The sequence below is a fragment of the Cuculus canorus genome, chromosome 25 (assembly GCF_017976375.1).
Source record: "Cuculus canorus isolate bCucCan1 chromosome 25, bCucCan1.pri, whole genome shotgun sequence".
Classification (NCBI taxonomy): domain Eukaryota; kingdom Metazoa; phylum Chordata; class Aves; order Cuculiformes; family Cuculidae; genus Cuculus; species Cuculus canorus.
This window is the reverse complement of record NC_071425.1, coordinates 6,484,278-6,510,564: the sequence shown is the minus strand read 5'-3', so window position 1 is coordinate 6,510,564 and position 26,287 is coordinate 6,484,278. Positions and strand designations below refer to the sequence as shown.

The 26,287-nt window shown below is 52.3% G+C and overlaps 1 protein-coding gene across 1 annotated transcript; it reads left to right on the top strand.

Moving 5' to 3' along the window:
• The first annotated feature begins 42 nt into the window (after positions 1-42).
• On the top strand, positions 43-26,032 carry EFTUD2 (elongation factor Tu GTP binding domain containing 2). The gene is made up of 28 exons (XM_054088143.1): positions 43-177; positions 1,207-1,312; positions 2,742-2,907; positions 3,370-3,448; positions 7,166-7,241; positions 7,499-7,564; positions 7,818-7,853; positions 8,670-8,760; positions 9,858-9,940; positions 10,414-10,580; positions 12,003-12,127; positions 13,999-14,062; positions 14,420-14,510; positions 14,890-15,025; positions 15,799-15,926; positions 16,912-17,105; positions 17,246-17,357; positions 17,560-17,700; positions 18,083-18,184; positions 19,085-19,167; positions 20,525-20,611; positions 20,892-21,018; positions 21,482-21,569; positions 22,067-22,185; positions 22,676-22,770; positions 23,590-23,743; positions 24,644-24,751; positions 25,391-26,032. Exons 2-28 carry the CDS (start codon positions 1,208-1,210, stop codon positions 25,484-25,486), a joined length of 2,919 nt encoding a protein of 972 aa, XP_053944118.1. The 5' UTR covers positions 43-177; position 1,207; the 3' UTR covers positions 25,487-26,032.
• The last annotated feature ends 255 nt before the right edge of the window (positions 26,033-26,287 follow it).

Below are 26,287 nucleotides of genomic sequence, written 5' to 3'. Positions count from 1 at the left end.
TCGGGGCTGCCCGTGCCGCGCCTGACACAACCAGCGCTGCCTCGTGTGCCGCAGGTGTGGGGCTGTGTGTGGGTCCTCTGTCGCGACAGGCGCCGCGGGCAGCCCGGGGGCCTTCGTGGCGAGGCGCGCGCCGGCGGCGGGAGAGAGCGGGGCCGCGGCGGGAGAGAGTGGGGGCAGGTAAGGCCGTGGCGCGCTCGGGGCGGGCCGGGTCTGGGCAGGATAGAATCGAACTGGGGTCGGTGCTGGGACCGGGACAGGATAGAACCGGGGTTGGTGCGGGGACCGGGAGCGTTCAAGGAGAGTCCGGGAGGGGCCGGTACCAGTGACGGCCACGGGGTCGGGGCTGGGAGCAGAGAGGACAGGGGAAGGGGGGGGGCGGGACCGAGACAGGGGCCAGGATCGGGGCTGGGTCATGGTTGGGGCCGGGCCCATCTGGACAGGGAGCCCAGTGTAGCAGTGGGTCCTGCGACTGACTCCGTGGGTGCTTGAGGCCAGGGCTGGGATTGGGGTCAGGATTGGGGCCGGACAGGAGCCCTGGTGCAGGGCAGAGGGGGGTGCTACGGGTGGCTCGGGCAGCACCCATGGGTGCTGGGAATTGGGGCCAGGCAGGAGACCTGAGGTGCACAGTGCGGGGTGCTGCGGGGAGCTTGGAAAGGAGCTAAGGTTGCCCAAGGCCAGGGTTGCGATCAGGATTGGAGCCAGACAGGGAGCCTGGGGTGTGCAGCAGTAGGTGCTGTAGGTGTCTCGGGCAGAGCCCGCACGGCTCTGTGGGTGCCCGGGTCTGGGGCTCAGATTGGGGCCAGACAGGGAGCCTCAGTGCATGACTCCGTGGGTGCCTGAAGCTGGGGCTGAGATTGGGGTCGGGATTGGGGCCAGACAGGGAGCCCCGGTGCACGGCTCCATGGGTGCCTGGGTCTGGGATTGGGGTCGGGATTGGGGCCAGACGGGGAGCCCCGGTGCATGGCTCCGTGGGTGCCCGGGTCTGGGATTGGGGTCGGGATTGGGGCCAGACAGGGAGCCCCGGTGCACGGCTCCATGGGTGCCCGGGTCTGGGATTGGGGTCGCGATTGGGGCCAGACAGGGAGCCCCGGTGCACAGCTCTGTGGGTGCCTGAGGCTGGGGCTGGAGCTGGGGTTGGGGCACCCTGGTGTGACGGTGGGTGCTCAGGACAGAGCCCACAGTTCCTCATCCCCTCCCCACTCCCAGCATGGACACTGACCTGTATGACGAGTTTGGGAACTACATCGGGCCAGAGCTGGACTCGGACGATGACGAGGATGAGCTGGGCAGAGAGTCCAAGGATCTGGACGAGGTGAGGAGTGGGCTGGGCGGAGAGGCAGAGCTGCTGGGAGCTGGGTATGGGCTCCTCTCACCCCGAGCCCCCTAGAGCAGTGCTGGGGGCCGCTGTCTTCACAAGGGCCGGGCTCCAGCTCTGCTGTGAGGCTTTGTTCAGTGCTGGGCTTTGACCCCTGAGGATCAGAGTGGGTTTAGCTTTGAAAGGATTCAGGAAAAAATGCCCTTCTCTTCTTGTCCTGTAGGGAAACACAAAGTTTTGGCTTGAATTGAAGTTTGAATCTGTAGCTAAAGCTGTATTTGTTTTTTTTTTTTAATTTTCTTTAGTCAAATGGAGCAGCCATGTCTGTTCGGGGGGGGACTTTAGGCCTTTGGTAACAGGTGCTGATGCTGCAGTGGTGTCCAAGGAGCTCAGCTCCTCGGGTTAAAGGCAGAGCAAGACTCCCCAGGCACTAAAGCAGAGTGGAGACGGCAGGGAGGAGAGCAGGGACAGTTGTGCCACGAAGGGTGAAGTGCTGGAGGAAGCCCTTTCCAGCCTCCTGTTCCTGCAGTTCACCTGGAAACACTGAGCGTGGTCTGGGTTGGTTGTGCAGGAACGTGGTTGTGTTGTGTGTGCCAGCTGCATCCTGGGCTGCATCCACAGCAGCGGGACCGGCAGGGAGGGAGGGGATTCTGCCCCTCTGCTCCACTCTGGGGAGACCCCACCTGGAGCCCTGCATCCATTTCTGGAGTCCTCAGCACAGGAAGGACATGGAGCTGTTGAAGCGAGTCCAGAGGAGGCCACGGAGATGATCCGAGGTCTGGAGCACCTCCTCTAAGTCGACAGGCTGAGTGAGCTGGGGTTGTTCAGCCTGGAGAAGAGAAGGCTCCGAGGAGACCTTAGAGCAGCTTTGAGGACTGAAGGGGCTCCAGGAAAGATGGGGGGGGGGGGGCTCTGGATCAGGGAGTGCAGGGACAGGATGAGGGGAATGGTTTTGAGCTGAAAGAGGGGAGACTGAGATGAGATCTTAGGGAGAAATGTTTCCCTCTGAGGGTGGGGAGGCCCTGGAACAGGCTGCCCAGAGCAGTGGTGGCTGCCCCATTCCTGGAGGGGTTCAAGGCCAGGTTGGATGGGGCTTGGAGCAACCGGATCCAGTGAGAGGTGTCCCTGCCTGTCGCAGGGGTGGCACTGGATGGGCTTTGAGGTCCCTTCCAACCCAATCCGTTCTATGATTCTTCGTGAGTGAGAGGCGTGGGGCCCTGCCTGTGCAGGTCTCTCTGCGAGCCCTCGCGCTGTTTGTTTTCACGGGGCTGTTTGTTTTCAGCAGGAGAAGGCACGCTGCCACTTCTCTGCCGATGGATGTGGGGGGCTGGGGCCGCGTTCCCTGGCTGGGTTTGTGGCTCACCAAGCCTGTGCCGTCAGGGTGATCGGTGTTTGCCAAGCACCTAAACATGAGTGTTGGTTGCAGCTCGAGGATGACGACGATGATGACGACATGGGGGACCACGATGAGGACCACCCGGGGATGGAGGTGGTGCTGCATGAGGATAAGAAATACTACCCTACCGCCGAGGAGGTGTACGGGCCCGAGGTGGAGACGATCGTGCAGGAGGAGGACACGCAGCCCCTCACCGGTGAGTTGGGAGGGAGTAGCGAGCGAGGCAGGTTTGGAGGGAGGAGAAGACACTTAATGGATCTTTGGGAAAGAAAACAATATTCCCTTTTTTTATCCCCACCAGTTTTAATGCCCCTTTGCAATTCCTGCTCCTCCCCAGACTCTTTGTGTAGTGGTAGCCAGATGTGGGGATGATTAGAAACACCAAAGAAATGATCTTTTCAAGAACAAGTATGAGCAGATCCTGGAAAGATATTTAAGGAGAAATTTAAATCGTCTCGGTAGATCCTTCTGTAACAGCACAGAGCAGGTGGAACACGACTGTGATGACTCTCTAGTGCAGCTGCTTTTATAAAGAACTGAGAGACTCTGCCAGCTTGCACACAGTAGTTTTCTCTGTGACAGACTCTGTTCCCTCCAACAACTTCTGGGTTCAGGGTCTCTGGTAACAGTGCTTTATTGTTTTTTCTCTTCTTTTCAGAGCCTATTATTAAACCTGTGAAAACCAAAAAGTTCTCCCTGATGGAGCAGACGTTACCGGTCACCGTTTATGAGATGGAGTAAGTAATTTGTAAGGTTTTGAGCTGCTCGGGCCGTCTGTGCTGCGATTTCCTCGCGCTCTGTTCACAGGCAGAGGTGGGAGGCAGGGTGATGAGCATGGCTCTCAGCGAGCATCGCCTTTGTTTCTCACTGACGCCAGCCACAGCGTGGAGTGCAGCTGCTTCCCAAGCCAAAAGCGAGAGGAAGAAAGTACAAGACTGTTTTCCCTCCACATAATTATAGAATCATAGAATTATAGAAAAGCTCCCATGGAAGCTGTCACAGCGTTGAGCCTGACAATATTGCAGAAGAGTTTGGGTTGGAAGAGACCTTAAACATCATCCAGTTCCAACCCCGCTGCCATGGGCAGGGACATCCCACTGGATCAGGCTGCCCAAGGCCCATCCAACCTGGCCTTGAACACCTCCAGGGATGGGGCAGCCACAGCTTCCCAGGGCAACCTGGGCCAGTGCCTCACCACTCTCATCGTGAAGAAATTCCTCCTTATGTCTAGTTTAAATCTGCCCCTCTCCAGTTTATACCCATTTCCCCTCATCCTATCTCTGCACTCCCTGATCAAGAGCCCCTTCCCAGCTTTCCTGTAGCCCCTTCCAGTCTTGGAAGCTGCTCTAAGGTCTCCTCGGAGCCTTCTCCAGACTGAACAACTCCAACTCTCTCAGCCTGTCTGCGTACGGGAGGTGCTGCAGCCCTTGGATCATCCTTGTAGCCTTCTCTGCAACGTTAAGTGCTTGACTTTCTTACAGCAGTATGCGAATCTTGCCTTGCCAGGGGAGGGTTAGATTGGGCATTAGGACATGGTTCTTCCCCCAGAGGGTGGTGGAGCGCTGGAAAAGCTCCCAGGGAAGCTGTCACAGCGTTGAGCCTGACAATATTGCAGAAACATTTGGCCAACGCCCTCAGCCCCATGGTGTGAATGTTGGGGGTGTCCTGTGCAGAGACAGGAGTTGGACTCGTTGATCCAGGGGAGGAAAAATTCCACCTGACACATTTTGGGCACCACAGGATAAAAAAGATCTAAAGCTACTGGAGAGCATCCAGTGAAGGGCATGGAGTTGGTGAAGTGTTTAGAGGGGAAGTGGTTAAAATCACTTTGTTCAGCCTGGGGAAGAGGAGACTGAGGGGAGACCTCATCACAGTTTACTGCTTCCTCTTGAAGGGAGGAGGAGGAGTAGAGCTCTTCTTTCTGGACCCGAGGGAATGGCAGGATAATGGCAGGGCTAGGGTTAGGTTGGACATTACGAAAAGGTTCTTCACACAGAGAGTGGTAGAGCGCTGGAACAGCTCCCAGGGAAGCGGTCACAGTGTTGAGCCTGACAATATTCGAGAAGCATTTGACCAACGCCTTCAACCCCGCGGTGTGTATGTTGGGAGTGTCCTGTGCAGGGACAGGAGTTGGACTCATGATCCTTGTGGGCCCCTTCCAACTCAGGACACTCTATGATTCTATGATAGTTGGAAGCCTCTGTGGTGCAGGTTTGCTGTAGGCAAGTTCTTTTGACTGGTCTAAGAAATATTTATATGTTCTGTGTGTGGCGCACCCTCCTACCAGGACATTTTGGGTCAGTCCTAGTGGCCACTGGCCTCCTGCTGGCTTAAACTAATTCCCATCTATCCTGGAGATAGGTTTCCAGGGGGAATTTTTATGCTACTGGTTGTACGCAAAGTTGATAGGTCAGTGTAACCTTCTTCTGGTTATGGCCACAAATTAGCCCCTGAGACACTCGCATTGGGAGAAAACTTCCTGGGAAAAAATCCAAATGAAATTAAAATATGATATGGTATCTCGTGCAACTTTGGAAAGGAATAAAAGCAGTTGTTTATCAAAAATATAATCATTTGATTGGAAAAGACCTTTGAGAACATGGAATCCAACTGTCCCTGTCCACTACTGAACCATCCCTGAGCACCTCATCTACCAGTCTTTTAAACCCCTCCGGGGATGGAGACTCCACCACCTCCCTGGGCAGCCTCTGCCAGGGCCTGAGAGCCCTTTCAGCGAAGGGATGTTTTTTAATATCCAATCTAAACCTGCCCTGGTGCAACTTGAGGCCATTTCCTCTCGTTCTATTGCCTATGACCTGGAAGAAGAGAACAACACCCACCTCACCACAACCTCCTTTCAGGCAGTTGTAGGCAGTGATGAGGTCTCCCCTCAGCCTTCTCTTCTCCAGACCAAACAGCCCCAGGTCCCTCAGCTGCTCCCAGAACCCCTATTCTCCAGATGCTTCCCCAGCTCTGTTTCCTTCTCCAGATGTGCTCCAGCCCCTCAGTGTCCTTTTTGGAGTCAATCGTAGCATCAGCATCTGCATTTTGCTGATGGGTGGAGGGCCTCCATATCCTCACGTGTCTTCTGTCTCTGTTGGCTTCTAGTCAAGGATGAACAGATTGAGCTGCATGAGAGTCTATTTAGGCTCATTTTTCCATGTGCCACTTCGTGGCGAGACAGAGCTCTTCCCAATTTTTAATAGTGTGGATCTCAGAGCCAGCTGCAGGCTGAGCGCCATTCCCCATGTGCCAAACAGATCCCAGCGTGAGTGCTCCCTCTGCGCTTTGCCAAGGGCCCTGTTATTGTCCTGCAACAAAATTCCAGGGAGTTTGTATTCAGCCAGTTGGTTCCTTGGATGCCGGGACCTTTATGGACCGGCTGCTTCTCAGGGTTGTCCTCGATGCCGTCTGCACGGCCGTGTTTGTCGATCAGATTGATTTTTGATAGAGCCAGACATAAACCAAAGTGCCTGCTGGGTTTTATTTTTCCAAGCAATCCATTTTGTGTGTAGTCAATGACCTGCGCTCTTCATTATGTACCGCTTTCCTAATCCCTGTGTCCTCTGCTTGTTCCGTCTGTAATGAGTTCCTCTTCGTTAATGTAAATGGTTAGGATGGGGCCAGGAGAAATTCCCTGTGGGACTTAGCCAGAAACCTGCCAGCTTGGTATTGATTTCCCATTTAGCCTTATTTTAAGACCAATAAGCAAGCTTTTAATCAGTATTATTATTGATTTTTGTATTTTTTAGCTCTTAATCAAAATGTTGTACGTTAAGAGCTCTACTGCATCGGTGGAAATTAAAGTCTTTTTCGCCAGGAGATTATTTGACAGCAGTTATTTTCTTCAGACCCCTTGCAATTGCTTCGTAGCCTCCCATTAGTTTTGAGAGGAGTCGGTAATTTAGGATCTCAATTACGCTTGGCCAGGGTCTGTGCAGGAGTGACCAGCCCATCATTAACCAGCTCCATCGCTTATTCTAAAGAGGTTTGAATTCCATTACTGTTTCCCCCATGACTGTTTTAAGACCTGAAAATCAGAATTAATGGCCCTGTGGCTGCCTTTTAAAACTGCGTGGGGTGCTTGTTATCCCGCTCCACGATTTACTTGACTGCCTGCCACTATTTGAGTGGAAGCATTTCATCATCCGAGTGCACGGATGTGACTTTTGCTCTAATACTGACGAGAAGAGAAGAAAAATATTCAATAATATCCCATCGCTGGCAGTTTTACCAGCTCCGTATCCTCCCACTCACTGCCATCTGTCTAGGACTCCAACTCTCTTGTCCTCCCCATCTGGAAAGTGGGATTCTTCCTCCGCAGGGCATTGGCAGAACGAAAGTTTGGAGTGAATTCAAGGGGCACCTTGGATAGAAAGCGTAGTTGAAGTGGCACCTGCTTTTCTTAGACGCAGCAGAAGCCTCCAACAGTCTTTTGTGTTTCGTTCCCCCAGTTTCCTGGCAGATCTGATGGACAACTCGGAGCTCATTCGCAATGTGACTCTGTGTGGGCATCTTCACCACGGCAAGGTAGTGTGAATAGCCAGCGTATCTCGGGTAGCAGCAACGATCTGATTGTTGCTTTTACCGTTGCTCCTGACCCCTCAATCGCAGCAGCCGCGGACTCTTTCTGCTCCTCTCACTAACGCAGTTATTTGGAGGTTTTCTTCCAGCCACCTGGAAATAACAGCAGGCCCAAATTTCTCTGTTGCTGCTGCTGGAGGGGTGGGATTGTGTTTGTCTCTCTGAGCACAGTCACCTCCTTTCTCCTGTCACCTGTTTTTCAGACGTGCTTTGTTGACTGCCTGATAGAACAGACACACCCTGAAATCCGGAAGCGCTATGACCAGGACGTGAGTGAGCTCTTGGTGTATTCCTGCCCTGGGAAACATGGGTTGGCTTTTACACTCAGTGGGAGTGTCACTCTCCATGGGGAAAACGTGGTTTGGTGGTTGGAATGTAGGACTGGGAAGTCAGAGCTCAGTCCTAATACTGTCACTGTCACGTACTTGCCACCTTAACCACGCATAGAGTCACTGTATCCTGCTTCACACTTAGTATTTCATACCGAAATGTGACATTCTGACTTTTGATTTGCCTTTGCAGCTTTGCTACACCGACATATTGTTCACGGAGCAAGAGGTGAGCGAGTCTTGTAGAAGAAGCAGTGGGTTTTATCTGGTTGTGTTGAGCTTTACTCACATTTACTTACTGTGGGCAGTTTCCTCTTCCATTTTAACATCGTTTTGTGCCTTCCACATTTTGCTTTTCTTTATCATTAAAGGGATCTGCTCCTCTTGTTTGCCGCAGAAAGATCCCTGGTCCAGGTTTCCTCCATTTCGTGCCACCCTCATCTCTATGGTTTTATTTATCTGGGATGATAACCTGTGCAATGATGAAATCCCAGCATACGGGCAACTCGTTTTTCCTGAGAGGAAAAGGTGGAAGGGTTCGCCACCAGGATGGATGAAGAGCTCTGCTTTCAAACTAAACATACTCTCTGGTTCCTTTGATGACGACTCTTAACCAGGGGCTCTGACTCCATGTGGTTGGGTGTGAATGGGAGTCTGTTTTGTCCTGCTCACAAAATATCACCATAACCAGAACAATCCTAGGAAGCATTTCTTTCTCTTTGCTTTAGTGCTCTCCATTATACTCCAAGTGATCAAATCATAAGCTTTGAGGTGTAGGTGAGAGCTGCAGAAGAGCGAAAGCACAGAAGGCCTTACATGTTCTGTCTCTGGTGTTGTGTGTTCTTCCTCAGTGAAATAAGGTGTGAATGGTGCAGTCGTAGCTCCCTGGAGCTGATCCTGCAGCCACCTGAGTGTAGGAGGTTGGGTTGGATGGATGTTTGCCTGTTTTCCTCTTTCTGGTTTTCCCTTGCTCATCTTTTACGTCTTTCCATGGCAATTGTTATTTTTTCTCTTTAACTGGTACTCCTGGTTTCCTTTCTTTCAGAGAGGAGTGGGGATCAAGAGCACTCCAGTGACGATTGTTTTGCCGGACACCAAAGGGAAGTCTTTTCTCTTCAACATCATCGACACTCCAGGTAATTGTGTAATCCTGGAAATCCTGGTTTGGGGTGCACTTAGCTGAAGGCAGCTCGATGTGTGGAGCAGACACACAACCACGTGAACCGAGCTTTCTCTCACTAATTAACCCCTTTGGTCCTCTGGTTGGTGCTGTAGTCAGGAGTAGAGCAGTGAAACGGCACAGCGATGGCTAACAAGGGCCTTCCAAGAGCTTTTGTGTTGGACAGCAGTAGGACTGTGTGGCAAAACAAAGAAAGAAGCCATACCCTGAAACTTTACTGATTCGTCCGCAACTATCACTTGGGTGCAATGAAACCCGAGGTATTTTTCTTTATCATGTGGAAACCTCTGTTTTGTGTTTGTTGTAGATGATTCCAGCCCAGTCCTGAGCCTTCAGCTGAGTTCATTCTTCTGAAATCACTTCCAGCAGCAACAGCTTTGCAGCTGGCGTTTGGTTAGGCTCGTGGTTCGCATTAACCAGTCTAATTGAGGGCTAATGGGGCAGAAAAAGCGTTTGACTCAAGTGCATGGGAAGCACGTGTAGCATTGGATTTTCCAGGTATCGCCATGCATGGTGGGGACTGTGCTTTTCTTCAACACAGTGAGACTCGGCAAGTTCCCCCCGAGCCACTGACAAGCTCCTGTGGGGGAACATAATCACAGATCAGCTTGTTGTAAGAAACCGAGGGCAAACTTTAGGAAAGAGAGTCTTGGGACACATCTGTTGGGTTACAGCTCAAGATGAGGAAGGTTAGAGCGCAGGAGGAGACTGGAGGGAGAGGCATCTGTTCTCTATGGTGATAAGTAATTTTCCTTCTTTTCCTGAAGTAGTTGCGCAGAGCTGTGAGAAAAACAGCAACAAATGTGAGGAAAAGTGCCTGTTAAACGAGTTGTTGTGTTTATTCTCAAAAAATAGCCTTAAAGCTGAAGCGATTCCCCATCATGAGCTCTGGCAGCCGCTTCCGAGTCCCTGTCTGAGGAGGATTCCATCTGTTCTGCCTCACTGGATACCAGTGACCAGAGCGAGCTGCAGAGCAGGGGCATGGCTTTGCGCCCTCTGTGTTGCTGGCGTTGGCCTTTCTCTGGTTCTCACCACTGTTTTGTGTTTCTGAAGGTCACGTCAACTTTTCCGACGAGGTGACAGCCGGCCTTCGCATTTCGGACGGCGTTGTGCTTTTCATCGATGCAGCTGAGGGGGTGAGTGCCATGTTCTCCTGGGGGTTAACGTCAAAATCTTTTCCTCTGGAGTTTTTGATGTTGCCTCAGCGTGAAGGCCTGGGATGGGGACAGCTTTCCACCGTGAAGGGTTTTTGGAGGGCGATTTGGGAAGTGAGGGGATTTTTCAGCCAAAACAGGGAGTCAAGCCTCTGTGTCCAGGGCTGACATGATGCATGTGACCTGCAGGCTGATTATCTAACTCGTTGGCATCTCCATCCCCATGATATCGAAATCTGAGCAGGTTATTTATATCAGAGATACCCAAGAGGTAGGATTCAAGGAATTCAGTTAGGTTGGCACCTACTTCTGTGTTTCAGGAAGCTTAGCTGACGGCTGGTGCCTTTTCTGCCAACTCACAGCCCCGTGTGTAAGGGTCGCTGCTTTGCCTCTCACGCCCTAGATAGCATTTCATGGAGGGCTTTAGGGGCATCCGTGCTCATTGTTCCCTGCAGGTGATGCTGAACACAGAGAGACTGATCAAGCACGCGGTGCAGGAAAGGCTAGCGGTTACCGTGTGCATCAACAAGATAGACCGGCTGATCCTGGAGCTGAAGTTGCCCCCTACGGATGCTTATTACAAACTCCGACACATCGTAGACGAAGTTAATGGTCTCATCAGGTACAGGGGGTTGGGATGATGCATCATTAGCGCTCGCTCTCTCTGTTCCATTGCAGATGCTTTCCTCTATGAGCTCTCTGTGTGCCAAAAAACTCAAGAGTTTGTCTGTTGATATGTGGAATCGTAGAAAATGGGGCAGGAATAACCATTGGAAACTCATCTGGGTTAATGTATTGAATTAGGCAGGACTGGCCCTGGCCCAGGTTGCCCAGAGCAGTGGTGGCTGCCCCATCGCTGGAGGGGTTCCAGGCCAGGTTGGATGGGGCTTGGAGCAACCGGATCCAGTGGGAGGTGTCCCTGCCCATGGCAGGGGGTGGGACTAGATGGGTTTGAGGTCCCTTCCAACCCAAACCATTCTATAATTCAGATGTCTCACACAGTGAGATTATCCGGTTTGTATCCCAAAGTGGAGGTTGAGATGTCTCAAGACTCTTAAACGCTTGTTACAAAGCCAACTGGAACTTGCTGTCCCAACCTCCAACTAGAACTGACGATAATGTTGTAGTCGGACCTCCTTGGAAAGCCCTGCTCAGGGAAGGGAAGAACATCTCTTAACTCTCACAGCAGCGATGCATCATTTCTATTGGCTTTTCTGCATCCAAGAGATTTCCTCATAGCATTCTGCCCTTCGGTTTGTGTGTGGCTGCACTGTAGCCTCTGTAGCCCCAAACTGAATTTGCGTGGGAGCTCACTTGCCTGTCTCTCTGCTCAGTTGCCACTGGCATCAGTGGGATAATTTATCCTGTCCAGCGTCCTGGTGAACTCATTAAACTGTTTTTGATTTAGTTGTAGCCCCATGTTATTTGCCTTAGTATTGTTCCTCTTGCTTGATTGGCCAACTTCACTGCCTTTTTATAGGGAAGAAAAAGCTCCACCTGACACATTTTGGGCACCACAGGATAAAAAAGATCTAAAGCTACTGGAGAGCATCCAGTGAAGGGCATGGAGTTGGTGAAGAGTTCAGAGGGGAAGTGGTTAAAATCACTTTGCTCAGCCTGGGGAAGAGGAGACTGAGGGGAGACCTCATCACAGTTTACTGCTTCCTCTTGAAGGGAGGAGGAGGAGCAGAGCTCTTCTTTCTGGACCCGAGGGAATAGCAGGAAAATGGCAGGGCTAGGGTTAGGTTGGACGATACGAAAAGGTTCTTCATGCAGAGGGTGGTGGAGCGCTGGAACAGCTCCCAGGGAAGTGCTCACAGCGTTGAACCTGACAATATTCCAGAGGCATTTGACCAACGCCCTCAGTTCCCCCGCGGTGTGAATGTTGGGGGTGCCCTGTGCAGGGACAGGAGTTGGACTCGATGATCCTTGTGGGTCCCTTCCAGCTGAGGGCATTCTATGATTCTTAGGGATTTAAGCCTCTTCCTTGGTTCACAACATTGATGTTATTTTTTTGTCTTGTCTCGAACCCTTTCTGTTTCAGCATGTATTCCACGGACGAGAACCTTGTTCTGTCGCCCCTTCTGGGGAACGTGTGTTTCGCCAGTTCACAGTACAGCATCTGCTTCACGCTGGGATCTTTTGCAAAGATTTATGCAGACACATATGGTGAGGATTGTCCAGAAACCTTTTACACTTTAACATCTTGTTTCCTATCCCTTTTTATTGAGGCTTTCCAGGCTATTCACCTTCGACTTTCACTGCACATACAGGGCCAGTGTACTCGTTCTTGAATTTCTAGGTGTTAAGAGGAACTGCTAATCTGAGTAAGAAGCGAAAATACGGTTCTAACTTGTTTTTAGCTTGATAGTTTCTCTTGATAAATATTTCTTGAGTCCGAAGCCAATCTTTTATACATACCCTGAGCAGAAAATCAAGTCCCACTGTGACAGTTGAAGGCAAGCGCACGTGTTGTGCGTTGCCTCCCTATCACAACAGCTCAGAAGCGAAGCAGTTAAGTTCTGCCTGCCTTTTCACAGAAGCCTCCAGAGCCTGAGACTCAGCTGCAGCCGGGTGCGAGCTTGGCCCACAGGTTTTGCACTCTTGCCCTCTTTCTTTTTTAAGAAACTGTCTTTTTCTGGCTTTGATTTAATTTTCTGTTCCCCAGGTGCCCACTCAAGGCAATCTGCCACTTGTAAAGCGGGCCTTTTGCTCACATTAGCCAGCTGTACAGCCAAGGATTTTGAAGTCTCACACTGGGGAATTCGGGGTGATCTGGAGGAGCCGTGAACAGAGGAAGGAGGATGTTGTAAGGCAGCTGGCCTAGCTCTTGTGAAGAAGTTAGCCTGAGGGAGGATGACGTGGTAGAGGTCAGGGACTGATGTGTCAGGACTATCGCGTGTCCTCGTGAGCTTGGAGAAATAAATGAATGCCCTGGGCATTGCAGCATTAACTCAGTGTCTGCCACGACGATCCCTCTTCTTTGGGAGACTGAGAAAGGTGTGGGCACTGGGTGATGGCGTCTCTGTGGGGCAGACAGGAGCTCAGCGGTACTCGAAGTCAGTGAAACGGCTTTAAATTGAAAGGGGAAAATTTAGGTTAGACATTAGGAAGAAATTCTTCACGCTGAGGTCCAGGTTGCCCAGAGCAGTAGTGGCTGCCCCACCCCTGGAGGGGTTCAAGGCCAGGTTGGATGGGGCTTGCAGCAACCGGATCCAGTGGGAGGTGTCCCTGCTTATGGCAGAGGTTAGAACTGGATGGGCTTTAAGGTCCCTTCCAATCCAAACCATTCCATGATTCTGTGATACTGGATTGTGGCCACCAGGGAGTTTATGTGCAGCCACCGCACTTCAACTAACAAGAATTACCGTAGTTTAACTGTCAAAACTGCAGCCACCATGAAATTTCTTATGTTTGCACATCTGCCCGCAGCAAAAGCTTGTTTGGAAACTGCTGTAAATTATCACCGCTGTGGTATTGTTTGTAAATCTGCCGTGACAGCCAAGCACTGCACTGTTCCTTGAGTATTTGCCTGTACATCAGCTTATTACATCAGCTGAAAGAGAGAGAAGAACCTGGAGATGTTCAGCAAGGCAGAAAATGCTCATGATAAGCCTCCAGGGCAGAGGGAATGTAAGCCGTCCCGGCACCTTGGCAATGCAGCGTCAGGTTGCAGCATCAATGTTTGGAAAATGAAGCAGATGTAGCTGGGTTCCCGCAGCGCGGTGTCTGCCACGCCGGTTCTTCTCAGCTCTAACCTTGTGTGTAATTGAGAGGGTTGAAACGTTCCCGAGAAATCCGTGTGTGAACCCCCATCGAGGGCTGCTGCGCTCGTCCTCCGTGGGCTATTTGCTGCCCACCCCTCTGCCCGGGCTCCTCAGGTCAGGGCTTAAATCACTTGTTCAAGTCTTCCCTCACCAGCATCACTCCATTAATTTGAATCCTCTGAGTTACTTTAAAAGCCAGAACCTAAAGATTTCCAAGATGAGAGAAAAATGATGTAGTCTGAAAGACTTTTGCCATTTGGTTTTTCTCTTTAGGAGACATCAATTATCAGGAGTTTGCAAAGCGGCTTTGGGGCGACATCTACTTCAACCCAAAGACGTAAGAAGCCTGTTTAAATGTCTATTAGTTTATTGCCAAGTTTTTTCCCCCCTTTCCCTGTAAAACATGGACTAGATGACCACCCAAGGTCCCTTCCAACCTGAGTTGTCCTGTAATGGAGTAGTATCAAAGGGTTGTCGGCCTCCTGCTTGGTGTGAGTCCATGTGGTCCTCCTGAATCCCGTAAGCAGGAGCAGAGAGCATCCTCTGGCCTTTGTTTGGAGTAAGCTTGACTTCTGTGTCCCTGACAGCTTCCCAGGAGGGTTGGGAGGGGAAGAAGATAACCAGGGAGGAGCGGTATGGGGCTTTGCTGGCAGCAGAGTGCTCGCTCCTCATGTCTCCTTTTGTCCCCTGACAGCCGCAAGTTCACTAAGAAGGCTCCAACAAGCAGTTCCCAACGCAGCTTTGTGGAGTTCATTCTGGAGCCCCTGTACAAGATCTTGGCTCAGGTATGTGGTGGTTCCTTCTCCTTCCCACAGCTCCAGACCGGAGCAGCCAAGGGCTGAACACACCGTGGTGGTGTGTCTGGAGTCTGTACTGTTGTGCAGGGGGTTTAGGGGTGCAGAGCAATGACGAGCAACTCCTTAACGGCTGCTCCGAGCGATATAACCCTGTATTCACCCAGTTAATAGAGCTGCCTTTGCTCTTTCTGGTGTGCTCTAATATCATCCAGGTGACAGTTTGAACCAGCCAGATGGTTCTTGCGTGAGCTCTAAGCCAGAGCAGGCCCAGAGCCCCGAGGGTGACGGCTGGTGTGGGATGCTGCCCATGGGAGATACTGGCTCAGACCCCACAGCAAAGCTGGGAGTGGTGCTTGTTGCCTTGCAGGTGGTGGGGGATGTGGACACAACCCTGCCCAGGACTCTGGATGAACTTGGCATCCACCTGACCAAAGAGGAATTGAAACTTAACATTCGGCCCCTCCTACGGCTCGTCTGCAAGAAGTTCTTTGGGGAGTTCACAGGTACCGTGAAATGGTTTGAGTTGGAAGGGGTCTCAAAACCCATCCAGTCCCACCCCATGGGCAGGGACACCTCCCACTGGATCCAGTCACTCCAAGCCCCATCCAGCCTGGCCTTGAACCCCTCCAGGGATGGGGCAGCCACCACTGCTCTGGGCAACCTGGGCCAGGGCCTCCCCAACCTCAGTGTGAGGAATTTAATTCTAATCTCTAGTCTAAATCTTCCCCCCACCAATTTAAAGCTATTCTCCTCACCCTATCACTCTGCACCCTTGGAAAAAGTCCCCCCCCAGCTTTCCTGGAGCCCTTTTCCATACTGGAAGCTGCTCTTCTCCAGGCTGGACAACTCCAGCTCTCCCAGCCTGTCCTCATAGCAGAGGTGCTCCCTTGGATCATCTCCATGACCTCCTCTGGTCCCTTTCCAACATTCCATATCCTTCTTATGTTGAGAATTCCAGAGGTGGACACGAGACTCCAGTGGGATCTCATGGGAGCAGCATAGAGGGGTAAATGCTGTTTGTCTTCCCCTCCAGTCTTCCCCGTACCCTTGTCTCACATCAGCAGAGTTGAGGGCTGCATCACAGCCACGTCTCGTTCTCTCACACAGATCCCTCCTCAGCTTTGTGAACATAAAATATTGAACGAGTTACCCAAAAGACAACTCAGGGCACTGCTCACATGCCCCCGTGGCTGTGGGTACGCTGAAGTCAGGATGACTTTGCCTTGTGTTTATTGGCGCTGTTTAATCATGTTCTCATGGAATATTACTTTTCCAGGCTTTGTGGACATGTGTGTGCAGCACATCCCATCCCCAAAAGTGGGAGCTAAGACGAAAATCGAGCACACCTACACCGGTGGCGTTGACTCCGATCTAGGGGAGGCCATGAGTGAATGCGACCCTGATGTAAGAAAACTCTTCTGCTTTGCTCTGAGTGTCCAAACGCGAGGCCTCCCCCCATCCCTTCCCTGCCTCAACAGGGCGGCTGCCTCCGAGACAGCCATCTGCCCACATTTAACTTCCAGCGTTTTGAAACCTCTCATCCGATACCAAACCAAATCTCTTCACTCTGAGAAGCTTTAACTGCCTCCCAGGGCAGCCCTTGAGAGAGAGAATGGTTTGACAGTGTTCAGGGGAGAGCAGGACTAGGTCAGGGCTTCGGAGCACGTGGGAACTGCAGGGTGGGTTTGTGTCCTTTGGCTGCCTTTTTTTCCTTTTTCCTTAAAGTTTGATTCTCTCTCCAAACTGAGAAAACGGATCTGAACTCTGCTGATAAAAATAACCCCCCAGCAGTTCGTCAGCACCTCTCCTCGCAGAGCCCTGCGAAACCCTTCCTCCTCCAACAGCTTGTACTGAGCTGTCGTTTGGAGTTGTCTAGAGCCACCAACGCCAGCCAGCAGCTCGTGAGGAAGCTGGTCCTGACTTTTGCTCTAATGTCTGCAGAGAAAATGAATCGCTTGTTTTAATGAGTTGTCAGCATCCACATAAAATACACAATGGTGATTGTCACCACGTTCCTGGTTGTGGACTGACCTTACGGGAGTGAGAGCCGTGATCTGCAGAGGCTTGGGTGCTCTGCCCTGAGCTGGTTTGCGGGCCAGCAGATGACATTTCTTCTCATGGCTCTGTCTCAACCAGTATTTACTGGTCCCCAAGACGAGGGAGGAGGGCTCCAGAAGAGTCTGCCAAAGTCGATCCAGGGTGGAACGGGGCCAGGAGATATGAGGCTTCTAATGGAAGGATATTGAGGACTTGGCCAGTCAAAAAGTAGTATTTCTAAATTCCAGCCCATTAATTCCTTCGGTATTCATGAGTTCTACCAGGTCTGTGTCTGTTTCTTGACTGTGTTTCTAAAAAGGCTTATCTTTCTCTCTCTCTCTTTCACGGGAAGGGTCCGCTGATGTGTCACACAACCAAAATGTACAGCACCGATGACGGTGTTCAGTTCCACGCCTTTGGCAGAGTGCTCAGTGGGACCATCCATGCTGGGCAGCCTGTGAAGGTCCTCGGGGAAAACTACACCCTGGAAGATGAGGAAGATTCCCAGATCTGCACCGTCGGACGTCTCTGGATCTCAGTTGCGAGGTACGAGAAGCTCTGGCAGTGTGTTTGGTTGGGAGAGGAGTCACCCGGAGCTGTTGCTGCCGGGGACACGGAGGACGCCAGCGCTGCGGGGCCTGAGGCTGCAGCAGTGAGCGCTGAGCTGATGCTCCGCTGCCTCTTAGGTACCACATCGAGGTGAACCGGGTTCCTGCTGGCAACTGGGTGCTGATTGAAGGAGTGGACCAGCCCATAGTGAAGACAGCAACCGTCACAGAACCTCGGGGCAACGAGGAGGTACTGTGCATAGCTGGTACGGCTCCGCCTTGCAGGGAGTCGGAGTGCATCCCAAAAGCTGTGGTGGTGAGGCTAAAGGAGCCTTTTCTGCCAAGGGGACAGAGCACAGGAGCTGTGAAGGGAGACAGAACAGCATCAAGTGCTGTGTCTGATTCCAGTGGCCTTCCAAGAGATTCAGCTCTTTGTCTTTATCTGCTTTCAGGCTCAGATCTTCCGCCCTTTGAAGTTCAACACCACATCTGTCATCAAAATAGCTGTAGAGCCCGTTAACCCCTCGGAGCTCCCCAAAATGTTAGACGGTCTCCGCAAAGTCAACAAGAGTTACCCCTCACTCACTACCAAGGTATTTCTGGTGTATGTACAGCTGTTTTCAGCTCATGCTGTGGGCTACCTTGTGGGCTGATCCTAAAAATAACTGCTTTTTTTTTTACTGTAGGTTGTTTTGTTTGTTGTGGGGTTTTTCATGCTGATCTCATAAATCATGTGGAAATAGGGGAAAACTGTAAATCCAGCAGAAAAACACACACCTTGCTGTGCCAGGAAGCAGCTTTCTGCGGAGCACATCAGCACTTTCTGCTAGAAGAGGCTGTGGGAGCTTTTCTTGGGGTGCTTTGATGCTGACCGATTTATTTAAAGCTGATACTTGCTCAGGCTTGTAGGGGAGCTTGAAGGGCAAGGGTCTGTGGCCAGTAACGCTGTCAGCTGAGCCCTTTCTTACTTTTCAGGTGGAAGAGTCTGGGGAGCACGTGATCCTGGGGACAGGGGAGCTCTACCTGGACTGTGTGATGCACGACCTACGGAAGATGTATTCAGAGATTGATATCAAGGTGAGGAAATGAGGGTTTTTGCAGCTGGGGAGTGGGGTTTATCCCCCTGACTTAAAAGAGTGGGAAAATAAACCTGGCTGAACGTACAATGTGGATTTTGGCAGGTCGTGGTACAAAAGTAACGCAGCCTGGCTGTGTTGCACCATTATCATAGAATCACAGTATGGTTTGGGTTGGAAGGAACCTCAAAGCCCATCCAGTCCCACCCCTGCCATGGGCAGGGACACCTCCCACTGGATCCGGTTGCTCCAAGCCCCATCCAACCTGGCCTTGAACCCCTCCAGGGATGGGGCAGCCACCACTGCTCTGGGCAACCTGGGCCAGGGCCTCCCCACCCTCACAGCAAAACATTTCTCCCTAAGATGTCATCTCAATCTCCCCTCTTTCAGCTGAAAACTCTTCCCCCTCATCCTGTCTCTGCCCTCCCCAATCAAGAGCCCCCCTCCAGCTTTCCTGGAGCCCCTTTCCCTACTGGAAACTGCTCTAGGGTTTCCCCAGAGCCTTCTCTTCTCCAGGCTGAACAACCCCAGCTCTCTCAGGCTGTCCTCACAGCAGAGGTGCTCCAGTCCTCAGATCATCTCTGTGGCCTCTGCTGGTGTTAGTATGATTGAGAGACTAAAAATTGGCTTGGAGATGAGGGGTGACCACGTTCCAGCCTTTTCCTGTACTTCAGCCACTGCCTGGCTGGCATCAAATAAATATTAGAGGAGATTTTCTTTTATACTTGGGTTTGGTTTAAATGTTCCTGCCTTGTTTGAATGAAGGGATCAGTAAAGCTGTCTGTGCAGGCACCTGGCAGATGAACCAACTTTTTCTTGTAGGTGTCCAAAGGTTTCCAACAGTCTCCTTAAAAACAAAAACCTACTTCAGAACCTTACAAACTGTTTGTCGTCGTTGCAGGTCGCCGACCCAGTGGTGACATTCTGTGAGACAGTGGTGGAAACGTCCTCCCTGAAGTGCTTTGCGGAGACTCCCAACAAGAAGTAAGAGCCATCGGGTGCGCTGGGCGTGGGCACAGGGGGTGTGTGTGCAGCAGAGTGGGTTTCATCCCTCCCCAGAGTCCATTCCCGTGGCTGTTGTCCATACAAGTGGCACAGTGCCAGAGCTGACAGCCTGCTGAACTCCTCAGCAATGCACTTGAGTCCCAGGGATGTTTCTGTGCTCTATGAATTCTCAGAATGAAGAGAACAAAGACAGATCCACATCCTCCTTTCTTTTAGCTGAATTTCAAACCTTCTCAGGAGTTTTGTAGTTTTTCCAAGACTAAGAGATACGTTGGGATTCTAAAGCACGTGCCAGAGAGCCCGGTGCTGCTTTCAGTAACTCCCCAAACCCTTCATGAGCAAAAGTTTTCTTTTCTCTTACCCATTCTTAATCTCAAAATGGATTTTTTCCTTTCTGGTGATGCACTGGAGCCTTAGAGACTGATCTCATCTTCCTCCCTGAGCGTTATGCGATGCACATTTTGAAAGAGGAAGGCCTGCGAGGAACGTAGGCTGAATAACCAGAATGAAATCCCGGAGCACAGGACATAGTAATGCCTGAATTTTCAGGGAAATCATGACCTGTCAGAGGCTGATGATGGCTTTTCCTTGTGGTTTCTGGTCCTTCTTACCCTCCTTTATTCTGGTGTGCTCTCTCGATGGTTGGCAGCCTGATTTTGGGAACAGAAAGCTCCAGTCTAACGTCTGTCTTTGAGCCATTGGGCGTGTGGGGTGACCTCTCTGGGGACAGGTTGCTCGTGTCAGTGGGGTTCTGCGCTCTTGATCAGGGAGGGCAGGGATAGGATGAGGGGAATGGTATTCAGCTTAAAGAGGGTAGATTGAGATGAGATCTTGCAGAGAAATGTTTTCCTGTGCGGGTGGGGAGGCCCTGACCCAGGTTGCCCAGAGCAGTGATGGCTGCCCCATCCCTGGAGGGGTTCAAGGCCAGGTTGGATGGGGCTTGGAGCAACCGGATCCAGTGGGAGGTGTCCCTGCCCATGGCAGGGGGTGGAACTGGATGGGCTTTTGAGGTCTCTTCCAACCCAAACCATTCCATGATTCTGTGAGGCGTATTGCCTGGCCCTTGGGCTTCCTTGTGCAACCTTGCTGAGCACTCGGCATCTGGCCGGAGGGATGGAGCCGTTCTGTTTCTTATCAGTCTGTTTCTGGAGAGAAGCAGACTTTGGAGAGCAGTCATTAAGCACCCAGCCTGTCTTCACAAGGAAGACGGTAACAGCAAAGGACACGAACGCTTCATCTCCCTAGCTGTGTTCCAGGCAGCGTGTGGTGTCTGAGCTCCTGCCAATTACTCCCATTTCTGTCATTCTGCGGATTAATTGCAACTCTCTCTTCTCAGGAACAAGATCACAATGATTGCTGAGCCTCTGGAGAAGGGACTCGCAGAGGACATTGAAAATGAAGTGGTCCAAATCACGTGGAACAGGTATGACTGATCTGGGGAGAGCAGAAATCCTTCTAGAAGCCAGTAATAGGAGCAAAAGAGGGAATGCTGGGATCTGCAAGGGGAAAGGATATCAGCCAACAGCCTTTAGACAGGGATCCTGGGTCCAACATTGGTACCAGCTGGTCCGTGAGCACCCCAGCACAGGAATTGCTCCGGGTAGAACGCTTGAGACAGTTTTATGACCGGAACAAAGTCATAAATATGTGAGTGCAGGTTGGATACTTGTTTCCTAAAGTTTCTTGAATCTTTCTTCTATCAGAAAGAAGCTGGGTGAGTTCTTCCAGACCAAATACGACTGGGATTTGCTGGCTGCCCGTTCCATCTGGGCCTTCGGGCCAGACGCTACTGGCCCAAACATCCTAGTAGACGACACGCTGCCCTCGGAGGTGAGAAACTACAGGCAGGGGGGTTACGTTGCAGTGAGACGTTTGCCCTGTGGTGCCAGGAGGTGACCACTCCTTCCTGAACCTGCAGCGAGGTCCTAATGCTGTTGGAGTGCTCCTTGGTTTGTCAGATCTCAGATCTGCTCTACTTTCTTCACCGGACTCTTACACTGGCTCGTAAATCACCTGTTATTTTTCAGGTGTTGCTTTTTGGGCCAGCGTCCTCAAAACTGGCAACTAATCAGCCTGCCTTTCAGGACTAACTAAATACGGACTCGTAATTTATAGCTCTAGATGTCAAACTGTGAGGATGATGCTCCTGAGCTGCGGGAGGGAGGGTGGGCGTTGGGGGCATAGAGGGACGTTGCTGCTGTTCTGGGAACTGGCTTGGAAACACCATCGTGTGTCTGTTGCTGCCTCGTGATGCAGATTTGGTCTCTGAGGCAGTCTGTCTGTCCATCTGTAGGTGGACAAATCGCTGCTGGGCTCTGTGAAGGACAGCATTGTGCAAGGATTCCAGTGGGGGACCAGGGAAGGGCCTCTCTGTGATGAGTGTAAGTAGGGCCTGTAGAAGCAGAGCTAATAAGATTGATTAAATTCTTCCATCTCTATGCATTCAGGTGATTTTGCTGATGTTTTTCCTCCATGGCTAGTTGCCTTCTTGCACCGCAGCTCTGAGGATGGGTGACAAGGGAGATAACGGAACCTCCTCCTTTTCCCTGGCTGCAGGTGCCACCCAGGCACTGGCTGTTGTCCTACAAACCAGGGCCTGGTGGCTGGCGAGCTGAATCCCCCAGACCTTGGCTCCTCTCGTACAGTCCAAATGCAAAACGCTGAGCACCATGCGAGATGAGCTGCTGAACTGTTTGTGTTTGATGTGCAGGGTTAGGGCTTGATCGTGCTTTTCATGCTGGAATTAAGTTAAGAGAACTTCCTGGGGTGGCTCTGGGTGTTTGGATGTTTTCAGGCTCTCTGGGGATGCGTGGTTGGTGCTGGAAAGGCAGAAAACATCCCCCTTGGGTCACTTGCTCTCATTTTTGCCCTTCCTCAGTGATCCGCAATGTGAAGTTTAAGATCCTGGATGCAGTGATTGCTCAGGAGCCCTTGCACCGGGGTGGAGGACAGATCATCCCGACGGCCCGGAGAGTGGTCTATTCTGCTTTCCTGATGGTGAGGCCTGCGCTGTGCGTGACAAAGACTGAACCTCGCTCTGTGCCGGCTCCTGAGCCCTCCAAGGAGTGCGGGTTGCACGTGTGCTGTGCGTCTGCCCCAAGGACGTCAGTTTAAACTGACTCATTCATCCATTAATGTTTCCAGCGCCTTGTGAGCTGGCAGACGGGTTTTACAAGCGATCACGTTCTGGTCTGGCTGCAAACTTGTGTGCATCTGCTCTCTCTTCTCTTTTTGCTACTGTTTGGCATGCTGGGAAGGGTGGGTGTTGTGGAGATGGAAGCATATGACTCATGGCCAGAAGGAGAAAAGCTCCTTTCAGTGTTGGTTTGACGTTGATTTGGGCAGCCGTGGGCCCACAGGAACCCTTTCATCTGCAGTCAAGCGCTGTGTTTGGCCAAAGCATGATCAAAAGCCTTGATTGATACTTGAACCAAATTGTGCTGGCGCTGCTGGTGGCTCAGTGGCTTGTGTCCCTGTCTCCTCACAGGCCACCCCTCGCTTGATGGAGCCCTACTACTTCGTGGAGGTGCAGGCTCCTGCCGATTGCGTGTCTGCGGTGTACACGGTCCTGGCCAGGCGGAGGTGAGCGGTTCTGACCAGCTGTCATCACCTTAGTATCGCAAAGCAGCAAATGCTCATGTGGGATCTGGGTCGCTTGAGACGTTCACAGGCCCAGCGCTGCTTGTAAAGTGAGGGGAGAGAGTGGAATCTGTACAAAAGGACAGCTGAAAGCTTCCTTGACTGATCCCAGCGCCCCTGTGCAGTGCGCGGAGGGGATGTCCAGGATCACACAGTTTGGTTTGTGCTTGGTTCCTCCTGAGTGTGAGAGAGGAGAGTATATAAAGGGACACGAGACCACACCTGGAGTCCTGTGTCGTGGAGTCCTCAGCACAGGAAGGACATGAAGCTGTTGGAGCAAGTCCAGGGGAGGCCATGGAGATGATCTGAGGGCTGGAGAACCTCCTGTACAAGGACAGGCTGAGAGAGTTGGGGTTGTTCACCCTGGAGAGGAGAAGGCTCTGGGGAGACCTTAGAGCAGCTTCCAGTAGGGAAAGGGGCTCCAGGAAAGCTGGGGAGGGGCTGATGATCAGGGAGTGCAGGGAGAGGATGAAGGGGAACGTTTTCCACTTTAAGAGAGGAGATTGAGATGAGATCTTAGGGAGAAATGTTTTGCTGTGAGGGTGGGGAGGCCCTGGCCCAGGTTGCCCAGAGCAGTGGTGGCTGCCCCATCCCTGGAGGGGTTCAAGGCCAGGTTGGATGGGGCTTGGGCAACCGGATCCAGTGGGAGGTGTCCCTGCCCATGGCAGGGGTGGGACTGGATGGGTTTGAGGTCTCTTCCAGCCCAAACCGTTCTATGATTCTATGACATGCAGGAAGACTATTCTTTTGTTGTTTTGGCAGAGGCCACGTGACACAAGATGCTCCGATCCCGGGCTCCCCTCTCTACACCATCAAAGCCTTCATCCCAGCCATTGATTCGTTTGGGTTTGAGACAGACTTGAGGACCCACACACAGGGACAAGCCTTCTCGCTCTCCGTCTTCCACCACTGGCAGGTGAGTCTGTGCCCTGGTGAGACGGGAGGAGGGATGTGGTCGGATCAGGCGCAGGTGGGTACTCTGGGTGGAGCTCAGTGCCTCAGCTCACAGGGGGCAGAACAGGTGCTCTGGAGAGCATCCTCAGAAGATCTAGAGTTGGGGAGGCTCTAGACGCTGGCTGTTAAGCGTCTGGGAGAAGCCGTTTGTTCCAAGTCCCATCAGCCTTTGGCTGCTCGCTGAGCACAAGGGTCCTTGAGTGCCTGCAGAGAAGACATCCTTGTTGGAGACAAGGGCAGTGGTTTGGGTGCACTCAGTGCTCCGCAGCCCGAGGAGCAGAAGTCTTGGAGCAGGGCTTGGACTTACTCGTCTGCCTTAAGACATGGATTGCCATAGTTTGGCTTTGTAAGAAGGCTTTGTAAACGTGTGGAAAACGGGGTTTGGGACAAAATCCTGTCCTTGGCTGCTTCTGTGTCTGGGGCACATCAGGGAGCTGCCACTGGGAGGTGCACAGCTGCTTGTGAGAGCAGCAGCGGCACCAATCAGAGCCCCAAGACCTGTCTTAAAGGTCAAGGTGTAAAAGCCGGAGGCTTAGCTCTGAAAAGAATGAATGTGCGGGAATCTAGAGAGGGTTGTGCTGCCTGGCAGTTATTTGGAGGTCTTGCAGCACAGCTGCACGTGAGGAAGGTGGGACGTGTTCTTGGCTTGGGTTATTAGCACTGTGCGAGGGACTCCTTGCAGGCGCGATCTCCAGTTGTGACGTTACAGTTTGTCTTTGCCAGGAGAACAGATCAAGCATGGGGCTGTCGCGGCAGGGCTAGTGGTGTCCAGGGCCTAGGGTGTTTCCCGTTGCAGTCCAGGGTCTCCAGGGGGTTGAACCAGCCCCCAGCATTGCCCTCATGTCCTGGCCCTGTGTTTCAGATTGTGCCTGGTGACCCCTTGGACAAAAGCATCGTTATCCGACCCCTGGAGCCCCAGCCAGCCCCACATCTGGCCAGGGAGTTCATGATCAAGACCCGGCGCAGGAAGGTACGTTTGCGAGTAATCCCTGTAGCATCCTGCTGTCCGTCTGTGCCAGCAGCTGAGCGGTTCCAGTGCTGTCCCTTGGGGACACCACGTCCCCCGTGTCCCCAGAGCGGACCGGTGTCCTTTGTGCCTCGGGAGTTCCCTCACTCTTGATCCCTGATGCTGCCGTTTGGTGCCTGTGATGATTCCAGGAGTGACTCATCTGTAAGCGACTCCAGCGGGGTCCTGCGGCACAACCCTGCTCCCTCCCTGCCCGTCTGAGCCCTCCGTGGTCGCATTTACCCCACTTGTCCTGCAGAAAAAGCCACAGCTGGTTTCTGTGCCGGTTCAGTGAGCTCGACTGAGGGGCTAGAGGGGCTCCTGGGGCTGCAGAGGGAGTCAGGCTCCGCTTTTGGGAGGGCAGCGAGCTGGTAGATGCATTCAGAGGCTGCAGTCACACATTTGCAGCTTTCTAAGAGGCTGTTGGATGCATTCAAGCTGCTGAGAAGCACCTCAGGCCTTGTGAGTTCTCCTGCCTTCTCTGGAGCCTGAAAATGTATCTTTCTGTGGGACAGCAGAGCCTTTTGGCAGGATCTCTGCCACAACGGCTGTGCGAGTGCTGGCAGCCTAAGGAATAACCTCTGGCTTTGCGTTCCCCTGCAGGGCTTGAGCGAGGACGTGAGCATCAGCAAGTTCTTCGATGACCCTATGTTACTGGAGTTGGCCAAGCAAGACGTTGTTCTCAACTACCCCATGTGAACGTGCTATTGCAGCGTGAGGACTGACCCGAGTCCTGCCCGGCATCCGTCTGTCCTTCCCCAGCCCTGTCTGTCCAGCCCTGTCTCCTGGACGCTCAGAGCACCAAGGAAACCGCTTCTCAGGTGGCTTTTCATGGCTGTAAACGCCTCCCTGAGCATTCACGGACGTTGGGCTCAGGGTCTGCTCTGCATAGGGAGCAGCCCAGAGCGCTGATGCTTTTTGTATTATTGGTCTTCGGCCACTGCAGCCTCCAACGAGGAGGTTTTCCCTTCGGATCGGCTCTCTCCAGGCACCCAGGTTGCAGCAGAGCAGCCTGAATGTAATGTCAAGATTACTAAGGATGGACTGTAAATGTGTGTTGAGCATCTGAGCTTCCTGCCGAGCCTCTCCCGGGGAAAGTGTTGCCTTGGGCTGAGGCAGGCGGGGATGCTGGGGGGTGTTTCTGCCAGCCTCCCCAGGAGAAGAGGCGGCTGTGACTTTTACCCTTTTTGTCCACCTTTTTTGATCCTTTCTAAACGTTTAATACAAACTTCCAGGCAGAGCTCAGTCTGATTGCGCCGAGAGAAGGCAGCACTGGGAGCGGCTCAGCCTTCACTGGTGCTTGGAGCACTCGCTGCCCCAATTTCCCCCGTCTTCAGCCCAAATCCCCTCTTTCCTGAGCACTGTCTCACCCCACAGGCTCTGCGTACCCCTGCAGATGGCCCAGCCAGTCCGGAACCGTCCCATCCCACACCAAGATTTTCCTCCTTTCTCACTAGGTCTTGGGCTCCTGCCCTGTTTTCAGGGGATCCCATCAGCCTC